General features: G+C 31.7%; 1 protein-coding gene across 1 annotated transcript; it reads right to left on the minus strand.

The window, feature by feature from the left end:
- Nucleotides 1-2378: 2378 nt before the first annotated feature.
- On the minus strand, nt 2379-8575 carry LOC106716659 (G-protein coupled receptor dmsr-1). Its single transcript, XM_045681630.1, has 5 exons — nt 8246-8575; nt 5676-5834; nt 3735-3871; nt 3461-3563; nt 2379-2951 (listed from the first exon to the last, which is right to left on the minus strand). The coding sequence occupies exons 1-5, from the start codon at nt 8573-8575 to the stop codon at nt 2379-2381; spliced, it is 1302 nt and encodes a 433-aa protein (XP_045537586.1).
- Between the last annotated feature and the right edge of the window lie 8767 nt (nt 8576-17342).

Genomic DNA, 17342 nt, shown 5'->3' on the forward strand with positions numbered 1-17342 from the left:
ATATTTGCAATTGAAACTATATCATTCTGTCTAATAGTTTAGGAGATATCGTAAGAATAAAATTACGCGGAAACGAAAAATGCTACATGAAAAGCACAATTTTGCTTTCTGGACTTACGTAGGTCAAACTATATGACTTACATAAAAATGATGTCTGGAGTAATTATAGATCCTTAAATTTGCTAAATAAAAGTCTTCGGTGGCATATATCTATCATCTATGGATGTCTCACAAAAACCATGTTATTGTGAACAAACTTCGATTAAAATGGACACGAAAAACAGCGCCGTAAGCTTACGGCACTATTATATTATATTCGATATGAATCCTTATCCAAATAAATATGTTTTATGGCAAGAGTATTAAATGCAGATTACATTAGCCTTTAAACTATGTAATTCTGATCAATAGTTTGGGAGATATTAAATAATTAAAAACTACGCGCATTCGAAAAATGCTAGTGCGGCGCGCGGCTGGACCAAATTAAAGGTACGCTACGATGTATTAGTTCGGTAATTTTCAATTTGTATACCGATTTTGATAATTATTTCATTGTTTAAAGGATAAGTGGTTATCTGCTGCATTCTAAATTAGTTTTTGAATTGAAATACACACATATCAAATAGGAAAGTCCTTTTCTTTATTTGTCTTATTTATGTCTTTATACGTATTAACGAAATTTGTAATTGAACTTCAAATTCACTAAAAATTGTGAAATAAAACAAAAATTTTAAGAAAAAAAAATAGCCGACTTCAAAAAAAAACAATCTCAAACAAAATGCACTGAAAAGTAACCTAAAAAAACCAATTTCAAACAAAATACACTCAAAAGTAACATAAAAAAACAATTTCAAACAAAATGCACTCAAAAGTAACCTAAAAAAAACCAATTCAAACAAAATGCATTCAAAAGTAACATAAAAAAACAATTTCAAACAAATTCACTAAAAAGAAACAAAATAATGTCATGAAAACTCTCTAAACTCTAGTAGTTGCTCTCGTTGCGCTCTCTAATAGTAGGGGCTCAGTTTTTAGCAACTCCACGACAAGCGCGTATTTTGCGTGTCTCTAAACTCTAAAGAAAGTTCTCTTCTTTCTTGTAACATGTCTATATTGTATAATTATTGTTATTTTGGAGTCGGTTTCGGCCTAAGTAGGGACATAAACGTAAGTATGTCTAATACATCTCAAATATAAAATGTCATCTATTTACTTCGGCCGACACCGACTGCGAAATAACAATAATTATACAATATAGACATGTTACAAGAAAGAAGAGAACTTTCTTTAGAGTTTAGAGACACGCAAAATACGCGCTTGTCGTGGAGTTGCTAAAAACTGAGCCCCTACTATTAGAGAGCGCAACGAGAGCAACTACTAGAGTTTAGAGAGTTTTCATGACATTATTTTGTTTCTTTTTAGTGAATTTGTTTGAAATTGTTTTTTTATGTTACTTTTGAATGCATTTTGTTTGAATTGGTTTTTTTTAGGTTACTTTTGAGTGCATTTTGTTTGAAATTGTTTTTTTTTTATTGTAAAATAAAAAAACAAAAATAAGAAAAGAAGCAGTCGCCTGATGAAGCTAAAATAACGCTATGACCGCGACCCATAGACATCTGCGATCAAAGTAGGCAACACAGTCAGATACCTTTAACAGAGAGACGACCATCCTACATAAAAAGGATACCCCGTTTGCTATACAGATAGCTGCTATACAGGATATCCAGTCAAATACATCTATGATTTTAGACATATACACGTAAGATTTACACATTCTTAGTTCTATATTTTTAAATAATTTAATTAACAAAGAAACAGAGATTACTTTATATTTTTCCAAGTCTTTATTATTAACATAAGCCTAATTATGCAAAGTGGATTTTCCTTCCGGTTTCTTAAATCCATTAACTTTATACAAAATTTTGCATTACAATTTCTTCTTTCTTCTTAACATTCCTCCCTCACGGAACCGATGTCTTCACTCTGAAATTAATAAAAATAATATCTTAGATCTTGATCAACTACTTAATATCTAAATCGATATACACATATATATTTAATTGGCTATTAAATCCTTAAGTTCTTTTTATTGAACAAAGTACTTAATGGTTTTGGTTAAAACATTAGCTTGTACTAAATTTATTATAAACTAGCTTTTACGGAATAAAAAAAACCACTTTTACTTATCCGCGGTATTTTTATTAAAATATTCAATCCATTTTGTTAATTTTTCTCTGAAATTCCTTAATAGGAATGGAAAATTGTTTATTTGCAGGCGTTCAAATAATTTATTTAAACTACTATGTATTAAAATTATATTTCAGTTTTATCAAATGGTGATTTCCACAGAAAAATTTGATTAGATGAAAAAAAAAAACTTACGTATTGAGGCCATCGGAATGTGAAGCGACCGGGGTGGGCCAATTGTGCAAATGCACCCGCCACATGAGCTGGCGAAACGTCATACGGAACTGACGGGACATGGAACAATACAAGATGAAGTTGATGGCCCCGTTCAGTAGCGCCAGCGCGTCCATCAGTTCTCCGAACAGATCGTAGCAACCCTTGAAGAAGCATCGTCCCAGTAGACCACTCAAAAGACCGAGTATACCCTGAGGTAACTCCGTCACCAAAAACAATACTAGAACCGCCACCAACATCTTGGTCGTCCTATTTGCACGTTTGTTAGCTCTATTCTGTCGCTTCCCTGTTTTATTTGTAGGGCATGTGTCATAAACTCTTATTTTCTTTTGGTGTTCATTGGCGCGGTACACTTCAAATATCAACCAAAGGCTGATCACTGTCAATATGCAACATGGCAGAAGTTTGATGACTACTGCATGTACCCAGAAATTTATCAGGTACAGCATTCCTTCCTGGTCAGCGTCTACGTGGTACAAGATCATGGGCCCGCTGGGTTCTATTACAACTGCAGTGTGGATATCGAACACCTGTATCAAACAGTAAAAAAATGTTATGTCTAAAAAATATTGATTTTATCTATAATTCATTTGTTATAATAATAATAATAATAATTTTTTTATTTCAAGCTACAAAATGTTATGCTCATAGTTTTGTTAGTAAAAAAAAAAACACTTATTAACTATTATGTTAATTTGAAAAATTCATGAGTTTTGTGGTCACGTAGTATTGAAATATATTATATACTATTCCTACCAGATAAATGTTATCGCTTACTTCTAATTATTTACTGAAGTTACGTATCCAAAGCTAGATTCGATAACTGAAAATTTCTTTTGATAAAGAAAAAAATTAAATTCTTATTTAAGAATTTTATCTGTAGTCTATAACTGATTTAATAAAATGGATCATCTGTCTCTTTCATTACAATACTTTATAGATTACACAAAAAGACCCACTTGAGGATATTCTAAAATGAGATGGTTAAAGATTAGAATAAAGAAGCGATCTTCATGAGAAAATCAGACTTTTTCCATACCAGGAATGTAGGTACGCAAAGTATCGGTGGCAAGACGAAACTGGTCAATATCGCCACACTGCAGCGTCTTTCCGTACAAAGAATATGATTTTTGTCAGAATATCTGGAAATAAATTTTGTTTTACAAAGTAATCATTTTTAATTAGACTATATAAATGCATAATTGTACGTGAAAGTAGGTGTAAAAATTAAATAAAAAAATCACATAAGTATTTGTCATCTTTTTTTTTTTTGAATTAATGCTGAAATTGTTAAAGACTTGAGCTATACTCACTTTATAGCGACATATCTCCAAACAGCTAGCGAGAGCGTAAGGCAGATGGAGGCCGTGTGGAAGATCTGCGCGAAGTGCATGTGGAAGAGCAGGTACGCTGCCCACTTGTACGGCATCTCGTGCTGACCAGGCAATATCTCCAGTACAAAATGACAAATAGCTTAATATTTTTTAATTAAAGTCTATCATATTATTTAATTATAGTTCTATGTGTCTAAGAAAAAGAGAGAGATTTTTGCTAAATCTTACTTCTTAATAATATTATAAATGCGATTGTTTGGATGGATGTTTGTTTAAAGGTATCTCCAAAACGGCTTAACTGATTTGAATAAAATTTGGCATGGATATACAATATATTCTGGAAGAAAACATAAGCAACTAATTAAGTTTTTTTTCAACCATTTCTTTTAGTTAACTAAAAAGTTAACTTGTAAAACGTCCGCGTGTAAATATCAAAATATTTTATCAAAGATCATCTAATTTTCGTAATAAATTCTCCTTCCTTCTCGTATGTTTACTAACGTCAATTGAAGATTTTTATACGTTTTTGCAGATTTTACATACATAAATTATATTTTCCATGGTCGATTAAAATATTAAAACCAACACACTGTCAAGAAAGTATGTGCATTATCAAAACAACTGGTTAATTAACTCGAAAAGAATCGTATTCTGTAAGATTAATTAAAGAAAAATTTATTATGTAAAAACTATAAATAATATATTAAAACTACTAAATAAATTTTATACTTATACCAAACTAAAAATAAAACTAGATAATGTAAAAAATCGACCCCAAATCGCTGCGCTCGCAGGGTAAGGTGCCCAAGAGGCTGGCGGCATTTCCCCGTTGAATGGCCAGGCTCAACCTTTAAGATTAATTAAGTACCAAATTCCATAAAAATTTAGAAGGAAATAAAAGGTAATAATTTTCGTCGACGTCACTTCCTCAAGTATAACTTCGAATCGCTTGCTCGTAGGAAATTCTCATTAATTCAATGTTGAACTGTCGCAACCCCTCACAAAGTTAAGTTTGTTTGCCTTAAGATAATAAGCGAATTTTAAATCCGATATTACAACGTGACGATCCCATATCTTAGCAGTTATAGTGACCGTCTGTGACACCACGAGTGTTGTTTTCGATTTCTAGACAAAGATATAGGTACACAAAAATAAACATGTAGTTTTCGAGCATTGGTCGTCCGGTAACTGCGTGTAATATTTTCGCATTATAGAGAAGCAAATGTTTTCTTTTCCTATTTATTAGTTAGTCTTAGACGGTTACAGACAAATGTCGTAAAACTTATTATAATATTAAAAAAATAAACAAAAAAATGGGACCCATCAGCAAGCACTTCCTTTCGATTAAAATAATTTTTATCAAAATCGGACCACCAGGGGCGGAGATTCGCAGTAACACGCATAAAAAAAAATAACACAAATAAAAAATACAGTCGAATTGATAACCTCCTTCTTTTTGAAGTCGGCTAATAAATCATAATCAATAAAGTTTTGATCGCAAGAATAAAACCCATCCATTCATCAATTCTCACAAACTCACATTTATAATATTAAAGAGATACCGTTCCTATGATAAACATAATCGATTGTGTCCGTGAGTAGATATGTGATATATAGTAATCGAAAAGATAAAATAAATCAGAGCGACCAGATTGACCATGGGCTTAACTTCACAACGAAAGTCAACAGGCAGCGGCGCGCCACGACTTCATAAGATTATCAAAGTCAAAAGTCGAGACAAATACAACAAAGATAGGATGAAATTCGAAATTGGCCGTTTGTTTCTGTAACAACGTATCGTATGTGGATCATTTTAGCCCAACAGACGCATCCAGATTAATAAAGTTTAATAATAATTGAAGTGTATCATAAATACTAACTAATTATATGCGTACGAAGACATAGGAACCAGTAACTTACAAGGTAGCGATAAACTGCGAAGGGCACGTACTCGAGCATGACAAAGACATCGGCGACCGCCAGCCACTTGAGCAGGCGGTTGATGGGGGCGGCTGCGAGGTCCCGCCGAGTCAGCACAGCCACGTTCAGGGCGTTCGCCAAACTCCCGAACAAGCACACCTATAACATTAATGTAAACATCATGATCTCCTGATAGAGAAATTAACAAGAAAAAACGTGCTATGGACATATGCAGAGAGATGATGCAGTGAGAGATGGTTACATCATGATGCTTTTCTACGACATCACCAGAAATGAGCATAATATGTGATTCGAAAATTGAAAAACACATTGGTTCATACTGGGGATCCATTGTGCCACCGACCTTTAGTTACCAGAGTTATACGAAAAACACGATCCAATATTCAAAAACAAAGCCGAGTTTATTCCGAAATGTTTGATGTGTGTGTGCTAAATATTTCTGTGTAAACTGCCTTTAAAACGTATTTCGTGGTGCTTTTCAATTTTCATTTAGCCACCCTGCCGCTGGATTACGCAGCATTTTACGAAGGTATAAGTTGGTAAATTTTTGTAACTCACTTTTGGGTTCCGGTACCTAACATATAATAATATACGTTCCAAATAAAAATAACATTTTTTGTGTGACATGTGAGTACATTAATACGAACCCGCGAAAAGATGCCTCTCGCAGTAATGGAGTGAAAATTAGATTACAGTCGATCTTATGATCCAAGCTATGCTATTGTATCCAGTCATGTTGACATGTTATGAAAAAAATTTACATTCAAGCTATCATTTGGCGCTTTAATAGCAACTTTATGCTATAAATCAAAATACAAAAGTTAATTTTAAAACAAAGGCAGTAGTAGAAGTAATCAATAAAATTAATCTTTTTTAATAACCTGACTTAATTGTTTTCATGATTTCATAAAGAACACCGCGCGTCCTACAAACTGACTTTAATAAAGAAATAAATTGAAACTTTATTACAAGCTTAGATATAGTGCTTCACTTTGTGATAAATTGAGTTATTTTATAAAAATAACCTTAAATTAAATAGCTTTAGAATAAAAACATTTTTATATAACATAAAAAGACTTTAATTTAAACATATCCAAATTACGGCTTTTTTCATTGACTGTAATAAAATTGTTATAAGAAAGTTAAATGCTTTTTAAACCCCACAAGGAACAAAATGCTTATTCGTAACCTGTAGGTTATAAAATTATAGCTACAAGGGATATCCATAAAGCAACAAAGCTACGCGAATTTGTAATGAATAATGGTTATAATGGAAGTCACGGCAAATATAAACTTAACGGATAGATTCAAATTAAGCTAACTTCTCACATGAATTTAAACGATATAATATTAAAAATACAAAAACCTAATAAAACCAAAAAACATAATAAAACCCTACATTCATCGCTATCATTGCAATCAATTCCATATAATATAAGCTGGTTTGAATATTTTTTCGACGAACATTTTTAGAATATAAATAAATAACACTGGTAATGTTATTTTAAATACCGCTTCAGCAGTCGGCATCACAAAATACCTTATCGTACAACGTACATCTGTAAAGAAAACCAGACTCGAAGAGAAGTACTTAAATTCGGACGTATTTACAAACAAATCTTTGTAAAAATTCAAATTTATTTTAGTAATCATGACAAAAATAACGCTACGCCGAACACTATTGGTTAATACAACGTTGTCTAGTAGTCTCGAGATTGATGGATGGATGAAAAACATAAAAAAAATGTTGAGAAGTTTTTACAGTATTGATTAACAAAAACAAACATTACGTTTCCGCCATACGTCCTTAAAACTACTTCATCTTTGAAATCACTCCATTACACTGATATATCAACGAAAACTACATCAAAGCGTATAGTTGTCAGAATACAGAAACATTAAAGTTCTTACATATTTACTATAAAATTACCTTCCTGGAAAAACTACGAAAGTCAAACATGCAATGACAGGCGTATTACGAGTACGAATCGGTATGAAACCATAACTAATTGACGTTTAATCGTCTTGATAGTAGATATATTAGATTTGTGAATTGCCTTGGTCCTTTCCATATTTTTAGACTAACACAAATCTGCGATTTAACGTTTAGAGAGCGTCGATGGCTCAGAGGTAAAGCACTTGACTTGTAATCTGTAGGTCCTGGATACGAATTCCGCCGTGTATCAATGTGTTTTTTGATTTTAGATTTATAAATACATACATTTATCTGTCGTTCTTATTGTAAAGGAAAACCTCGTGTAACCTTAACATATCTGCAAAGAAATTCAAAGATATGTGTGAAGTCAACCAACCCGCACTGGGCCAGCTTGGTAGGCTGATGATGATGATGTTTAAAGAAGTGAGTATTCTGGTGACGGCCTGTGGTTTGTATATAATATAAAAATTAAACTGGTGAAAAACTATTTTTAAAAAGCATAAACACATATACAGTTGTCGCTGTACTAATTAATAACATAGTGTCATCAGCCTTATCTGCTTTCAGTATTAAATATAAATAAAGAAAAATACTCATAAAGGTGGATGCTTACGACTAGGCTGACGTATCCATGGATGCTGTTGTAAGCTAGTATGACATCTCGGAAGCTCCCTTCACAATAATTACACGCCGGCGGCTCCAACGGCTTTGTTAAATTCAATTTATTCCGCCATCCGTCCACTAATTTTATTAATGTACCAAAGTCCAAGTTATCATGACTCCCCTTCGTGGAATGCTTATTTTGCTTCAATATGGATAAAAATTGTGATACATCCACATTACTTCTATTATGATCTGATGACTCAGATGCTAGAAGCACTTCTCCGAACAAATCCGAGAGAACTTGCGTTATATTAGATGTGCTATTTTCAACAGGCTCCATTTTGTATTGCAATAAGTTAAACGATAATAATGTTGCAAAAAAATGTGTCTCTAAAATCTTGCCATAGAAATGATACGTTATTCTGTAAAAAGAAAATTTCAATTGAGTTAAGTTTTTTTTTAAATAAACTAACTATATTCGGACGGTTTATAATAATATATATTTAACTTGGTGCAAATACTAATATATGTTACGTTCATATTCCAGTAACTACTATGAAAGTTTCTTCGAAGAAACATAAAGATCAAAAACAATAGGATATTACATTTACTCTACGGATAGCTCGCTCATGAGTTATACGATACTATGTACACAAACAAAAATTGTGGGAAACAGTTTTTAACAACTCATGAAAAGTGAAAATTCATAATCATTTTTCTATCAATTAATTAGCATCAAAAATCATGTGCAATAAAAGAGTATCCTGAAACATCGATGGTAATTGATAAACTGTTGTAAACTCAAAAAAGCAACTGTTTATAAACTGTCTACTGAAGCCGAATGTTTAAATCATAGATATTTCTTCTTACTTTACCCTAATATTGTAAACACAAAAGTTTGAATTGATGATTGCCAACAGGTAAATCAATAATGGCTAAACAGATCTGAATGTTTGGTACACATATAGAACGTTATTAACAATGAGTTTTTTTTAATCCCTCGCAGACGAAGTCGCGGATAGTGTGATAGTATCTGATGACCCAATGGTACATTATAACGACAAGCTCGTTATATTAAGAGTGGCCATTACCGTAACAATATTACCACATTGTTTGTTCGGACACCGTCAGTAAAAAAATATTTCACTTAGCTAACTGCAGGTGAAATTACTTAATTGGTTCATACGTAGAAGTTATGAGATCAGAGGGCACATTCAGACTTATTACAATTACTTAATTTAATTTCACTATGGCTTCCGTCTCTCAAAATTAATAAAAAATTTGCAAAAATCAAAGGGATGACAATAAGTTTCTCTATAGATGAGACGGATAGAAATAACTGTTTTTATTACACGCAGATTTAACATGATACGACAAAATATGAAACCTAGTGTTTATAGTACGTAGTAAGTGCTCACTTCAGTCTTCAAAGGTAAGTGATATTTTGTAAATATTCTCAACTAGCTGTCGCCCACGAATCCGTCCGCGCGGCATTAAAAAAAAACTTAACATGTACCAAGTTTATAATATTAGTGTGATAAAAATCGCGTAAGTTGTACAGTGTTATTGTTATTGGTAGTGTTATACGAACGCTCATTTGTCAGGTAAGTAAACATCGACACGTAATTTCGTATACTGTTAAGAAAGCGGATGCGATTTATACTCCAAAAAAATGATGATGTAGGACCAAACCTATTTTTCATATTAATGTTTTACCCATGATTTTTAGCGTGGCAGATTTTAGGTACAACAAAAGCAAATATGTTAGAAATACACGCATAAGTTTACAACATTGAAAGCATAAAATTATATAATAAACTGTAATGTTTGAGACATATCTTTATTAAGTTATTTATTAATTATTAATTTCCATATCTTCTTACTAAGTATATAAGTGTATGTATATAAGTATTATCATAAATTTGGTGGCATTTATGAACAACTTCATCAAACAATTGCCAACAAAGAGCGCTTAGAAAAAGAAAACAAAAATTAAAAATCCAAATGAATTTCACAATTTTCACAAACAAAAATATATAATTCAGAAGCGTCTCGGAGAAAAACTTACCATTATCGTCAAGATAAATCTCAATGTTAACTGAAAATTATGAAACAACTTAACAATATCTTTTTTAATTTACAGCAAGGAAAATTCACGAGAGTTTCAGTTCAATGGATATAAATCACAGAGCGTCCGGTGGCGCACTCTATCACGTCTCGGAAGCTCGCGTCCAACTGAGACATTATTATGAAATTTATTACGCGCGGTCAAATATAACATGAAAACCAAACTTTGGATTGTTCTACAAAAGCTTTATTGTTCTATTTATCAAGTGGCACACCGCCTGTCCGCTGGTTTAAGTAAATAAATAAAAATAATACACATTTTTTACAATCAATAAAACAGCGCTTTAACACGATCTCATATAGTAAATGGTAATGTTGTAAATGGTCGTTGCAGTAGCTTAGTAGAATTTTTTGAATCGTAACAAAGTTTAAAATTAATTATACCTTAATTGGTTTTTAGCCGATTTCAAAAAGAAGGAGGTTATCAATTCGACTGTTTTTTTTTATGTGTGTTACCGCGAATCTGCGCCCCTGGTGTTCCGATTTAGATAAAAAATATTTAAATCGAAAGGAAGTGCTTGCAGATGGGTCCCAATTTTTTTTTTTTTGTAAATAAAAAAGTAGAAACTGAACAAGAAATAAAATAGCTAATTACTTTATTTGAGATGGGGGGTAATTTTGGAGGTTATTTTGTATCATGTCGAGCAGGAATAAAATCTGCTAAACAGTAATACTTATTAAGTAATCGTAATCATAAAACAAAATGATTTTAAACGCTCTCGTTGCTCACACGATCTAAAACGGTCGAAAAGTGTCCGCATTAGCTGTTTCGAATCGGATTTGACTTGATAAACATCTGTACATCCATTAACAAAGTAAACACGTTAAGCGATTTCCGTGATTACTTTTAAACGTTGGGATCAATTGATATTGTATATATATATATATATAAACCAGCTCGACACTGTTTCTTGACCGGTGTTGGCGAAGCTGAGCCACCCCCTTTTGCCATCACTGAATATTGTAAATTATTGTTTTAAAATTTTGTTAATTTCTATGGCAATAAAATTTTTAATTATTATTATTATGTTATATTGTGATTTTTTATAAGATATCATCATCATTTAATATATTACACTATAACATATATAATTATGCTACAACCAAGTGTGTAGCGTTTTATTTAAGAAGTGCTACGCCTTTTAGCAGCTAACGTTATGAAATAAATCATTTTATTGTTTTGCCAGCTGTTATACGACCTTAACAGCGTGGAATTAAAAATAGCCCACAACAATTCCACGTACATCACCTACCTTGCAGTAAGTCTCATCAAAATTGGTCTGTCCAACTATTTCAAAAATTACCAGGAAGAAACGCGGACTTACGGGCAGATAGATAAACAAAAAGTTTAAAATTAGTTCTTCGTTAACTAACGCAAATATATTATGTGTACGAAAGATGAGCATTAATCTGATACATTTAATCATTCAATATCATCAAGCAATATTTAAAAAAAGAGTTCAATATTAACCCAAACTGTAATTATTTCTTGTTTTGGAGTATACTCGTATAGATACGTAGTATATTCATATGTATGGAAAAGCGAGCAAAGTAAATACAAATAGAGGATCGTTATCCACTCGAGATATTCGGGTTATTTGGTTTTTGTAGAGACATTAATTGATGTATGTGACATTAAATTAAGGTCATATATTTAAATGGTTGTCAAAAACAAATTATTAAAAATAAAGTCTAACTAGTAAGTGTTGTTTTCCAAATTAATGTCATTATACGAGTACATCACGTAAGATCATTCAACAATTATAATTGTTAATAATTATTAGCTCTTTTTACTCTTTTATCTCATCTATACATTACATCTTTCTTCTCTTTCATGTAACGATATGAACCACTAATCAATTATTAACTAATTTCTTAAAATTTCATGTTTTCACTAAGTAAACCTTCGCTTATATCATAAAAATATAAAATCGAGAACGACTTTCATTAACTTCAATCTGGAACCGGAAAAGGAACGTATATTTAGTAACTTGCAAACCTTTTCAACGTCGGACGTAGGCTTTACATTTTAAACTTTTGGCACGCCGAAGTAATTCACGGTTGAAAGGAAGATTGAAATTTAAGCTTATCAGCCGCTGATTAATTTGACTTGATTGTTTTGGCTTTGAATGAAGCCTTTGATTAATTTACCCGTGCCTCCTATAATTTTAAAAACTGTACTTTCATCTTTTCAACTTATTAAAAGTTTAAATCAAGATAGTATCATGATTAGATACCTTCCTAAATGTTCTCACCGTGAACAGAATCTTGAATGCTCCTTGTATGTATCATAGGTAGGATTGTATTCACCAATTGTTATATCAAATTTATAAGTATTACTACTTTTTATTTAAGATTTTATTCTCTTTGCACTGAGATTCATCACGGCGAGTTCATGTTATATTTTGTAGCATTAGTATATAACAAAGTAAGAATATTTTATGACTTAATTATAACTTACACCCTGTTATATTTATCATATAAGATTGTTTTCAACGTTAAATAAATAATAGTTAATAAACTTACTTGCTTTAGCAGACGAAGACTGTAAAATAACAATATCTACGAGTAAATACAAGAATAGTTCATTGAAGATAGTTTTCTTTGTTTAAAATTACTATATTTTTCAATAATTTTATAATTGAACAACTAATTAATAGGTGTGTAAAAAAACGAGACCTCAAGTTCAATGATCAAAGTGGGAATTAAGTAGATTACAGTGTCGCCATCTTTAATTAAGAATACGACAATAATGATAATTACTCTTAATAACAAAATAAACGAATAAAATACGTAATAAAAAGTAACTGTCGCCCGAGACACCGTCAAACACACCGCAAAAAAAACCATAATCCCTATGTGTGCCTATGTGTTCTTCCAGACTATCTTCTACATTTACAAAAATTCAGAGAGATCCATGCAGTCGTTCTGAAGATACTATAACAAACATCCAACCATTCATCCATCTAAACATTGACATTTATAATATTAGTAAGATTATGGTTTTCAAAATAATTCATGTTTTATTCGTCAATAGCATCGTTTAAAGACCGACATGAGAAACAAATGATAAAATTTCGCATTTAATTGTTACAGATTGAATGAAGAAATCAAATTCAAAGAAGCGTTTCGTTCGTAAAGCTTAATCAAAGAAAGGAATAGAAAAAAATGTAAATTGAAATTCCTTTTGACTTTCATACTTCGGTTATTTCATTTCGTACGTATTATGAATTCTTATGGGCTGATATAATTTTTATAAATGTTGTGACAAATTGTCGTTGTTTCTCACTTTCAGACACACAGTTATGTATGTTAATTAATGTTTCAACTTAGGTTATGTATTTTATTTTAACCTTATCTTTTGGCTCATTATATCGAAGCTCCATTCCCAACCATTTTCCGTTCCGTTTTTAGCCGACTTCAAAAGGAAGGAGGTTATCAATTCTGTATTTTTTTATGTGTGTTGCCGCGATGCTCCGCGGTGGTGCGATTTTGATAAAAATGGCAAACTGCTTCCCAATTTTTTTTCGCTCTTTTTTCTATTTTATACCGAATAAATATAAATTTAAATATAATGCGGCAAGGCAACATTAATTCTGATTCACCTTTTCACTATTTGTGGTAATTAATTTTCTGAGTGTTCCATGTCAAAATTACTTAGTGATTCTACATGCGCAAACCAAAACAAAGAGAAGCAATTTAACTGCGGGGTGTTTGAAATATTGATCCTTTCCCGATGGAGCCAAACTATTAACGACATAGCATGTCTAAGTAATTGTGTAGTTCGCCTCTAACACCTTAAGTCGTTCTTATAATTAGTATCGTAATATATTAACAGATGTGTACAGGATAATATTGTCAACATAACCCTCCCCCCCCCCCCAAATTAATGTAGAATACTAATTATAACTATAAACCTAACTTAGTGTAGGATCCACATGCTTCGGTGGGTACGTATAGGGAACTGATGATGATGAAACCATGAGTTTTTGATATACTTCTCAAACTGAGATCAAAGTCAAACAATTTTTTCACTTAAAAAGGTACAAACAATTTGCTAATCACAAGAATTTTAATTGTATAGGTTCTTGGATTGTATGTTAAAGTTGTACAGAAGTGTTTGTGCAGAATTTGCATATAAATCTTTTTTATTTCATTGCAAAGCTATACACTAAAAATTATTTTAAAATTAAAATCAGTTCAGTAAAATTCAAATTAGATGGGTAATAAATGTCGGTATTGTAAAATTTATTTTATTGTAAAATGTGCTAATCAGTAAACTACATTAAAAGTTCAAACAATATGAAAAACATCAAGTATCAGTAATTTTTTATTTGTAATAGATTTTCTACTTGTAACATTTCGTTGATTTCCCGAAGGAACAAGAAAGAAAATTTCGCACTCACTACGATGCGTAAAACCGTCGCTGTAGCACGCTACAACCACTGCTTCACCCAGGAGACTCATTGATGTGAGATATTAGAAATGACGTGTTTGTGGCTTGTTCAATTTTTTAACAGGCATATATAGTGCGACACACTAATGTGGCCCCGATAAAATATAATTAGCTTGCTATAACAGCTAACCACAATGACGTTCCTCTATTCTTTTTCAAAATAAAATATGTACAATGTTTTAATAAAAGTATCGCTACATTCGAAAGCTACAGTGAAGTTTGTTTTGTCAGACAATGAAAGCAATGACAACGTGTAACTAATAAAAGTGTCACGCCAGTGAAATTCGAGGGTAATATCAAGGATATCTGGCCCGGCAAAAGCCATGCCATGATAAAAATGTCACGACAGAGTACGGAAAGGATCTTATGACACTTTTTTGACATTGCCAGGTGGGTGACATTGAAGTATCATAATTAGTTTGACTTATACCCAACCCGTCACCCGTCAGATAACTTTGCTTTATCCATACATACATAGATATTAATAAAATTGGAGCGTCTATATGTAATATTGGAAAAAATCTCGTAGACATGATATATTTACGTAGCTAACCTATATTAATTTTTAAGTTCATTCTCCTTAAGTATTTATATGTTTTTATTTATGTAATGAAATCGAATCGGTTGAATAAATCATGCAGAGAAAGTATCAATTAGGTTTAAATTACACGAATAAGTTACACAAAGAATAAGTAATTGCTTTGAAATTGATCGAGTAATTACAGACACTTCTAAATAAGATTCGCCTTATTCAGTTTTGTGTAAAATTGTGTATAAAATTTTGTAATTTGAGCGTTGTTAAAATTAGTCAAATTCACTTGCTCGTAAATTGGCCTCCAACACTATTTTATTTTTATCTTTTTATGATGAAAAATATCGTATCATTATCAGGATATTACGAAAAATATTTCAATTCTTCGAACTCTTGCAATGTCGTCATATATTTTTCGGGTTCAGTAATTTAATTTTAGACTAGCTTTTGCCCGCGACTCTGTCCGCGAAGAAATAAAAAAAACTCAATTAGTGCTCTTTTTCAGATTATATTTTACGTCTATGCCAAATTTCAGCAATATCCGTAGTGCCGTTCTGGAGATACATAATAACAAACATCCATCCATCCAAACATTCGCATTAATAATATTAGTAAGATGTTAAAAAGTATAAAAACAAAAAAATAACGACAAAAGATAAATCTGCTAATATAAAGAAATATGAATATGTATTTAAATGTTTCAGTTCAACTACTTCAATTGTACGTAGTTTTCCTGATTGTGGAAGATTGCAAAGTGTTAATATAAAATAAAGTAAGTTAAATAAAATATAAAGAGGATGCCTGGTTTACTCCTACTCCAGCGTTTACTCCTACAAAATAAAACAGGAGACATCAAGACAAATTCCATAAATTTTATATTTACAGGCCTTCGTAGTAGAAATGCAAAAAAATATTAACTTTGCGACTATCATTAACCTATATCAACATTACGTGTGTGATGAACTAATGGATTGAGAGAACTCAGACCTGCGAAAACATTTCAGTAACAAGATAAACGTAATTACGTTATGTACTACATGATACGACCGTCTTCCAAATGTTATTTCATTGTTGCAAGCCCGAAAAGCTTCAGGTTTTTAGATAAATAAAAAAATATATTTTTATAGATGATTTTACAAATTATTACTTCAAATTAATTCACTTACTAATTCATTAAGAAACGGCTTAACTCACGTGTGATCGTCCGGACGGCACTGACTTTTTTTAATGACGTTTCTTAATGAATTAATTCACGAAATTTGAAATTTCTCACGAAAGTTTAAACAATTTATTTCACTTACATTCGGTTATAAGGTTTTTAGTAATAAAATATGTGATATTCTTGAAATAAAGTTTTAATAGTATACATATTAATTTATTAAGTAATCATCTATATTGTACACTTTATAAAAATATTAACAGGCTGCGGAATACGGCCATTACTCAAGCAACCGGTAGTCAGGGCTGCAGAGACAGGATCTCAGGCCCTTAATCCAACTGTTTTGCGAGAGCTTCTTAAGATGTCGAAGCTTTTCGCTATCAGTGAATTCACCGATACGACTATCGGAATAATGGTAGTCGATTTCATACGTCAACGTTCAAACTAAACAGTCTCACAAAACCATGATAGTAAAATGCATGACATAATAGACGTCGTAGAAATCTCACCAAAGGCAATATTACAGCTAAAATCGTTACTGCATACGGTTATAAAAATAGACATCCATACAAACAAAAACTTTCAGACTTGTTTCCGGGCGTTGGTTCAATATTTTTATTTTGTTTATTGTAGTAACACTTTGAGGTTCTCGTTGAAAAAAGTAGGTAAATGGGAAAAATTCGAATGTCTAATCGTTGAAACTCCACTGCAGTAATACTCTAATAATACTTTAACGCAGTCGAAATAGACATTTATGGCAACAAGTGATATGTGGATTATTGTTTTGTACCAGCTGAACCCGGCGTTGCGCTGCTAAGCTAGTTAGAACAATT

The sequence above is a fragment of the Papilio machaon genome, chromosome 16 (genome assembly GCF_912999745.1).
Source record: "Papilio machaon chromosome 16, ilPapMach1.1, whole genome shotgun sequence".
In the NCBI taxonomy this organism is placed as follows: domain Eukaryota; kingdom Metazoa; phylum Arthropoda; class Insecta; order Lepidoptera; family Papilionidae; genus Papilio; species Papilio machaon.

What these genes read in the sequence shown, in the direction of transcription:
- LOC106716659 (XM_045681630.1), bottom strand. Translation starts at nt 8,575, where the DNA reads ATGGAGCCTGTTGAAAATAGCACATCTAATATAACGCAAGTTCTCTCG. An exon ending in TCGCAGTTTATCGCTACCTT is followed by an intron (nt 3,872 to 5,675) that starts GTAAGTTACTGG and finishes TTTGTACTGGAG; the next exon opens with ATATTGCCTGGTCAGCACGA. An exon ending in TGGAGATATGTCGCTATAAA is followed by an intron (nt 3,564 to 3,734) that starts GTGAGTATAGCT and finishes ATTTATTTCCAG; the next exon opens with ATATTCTGACAAAAATCATA.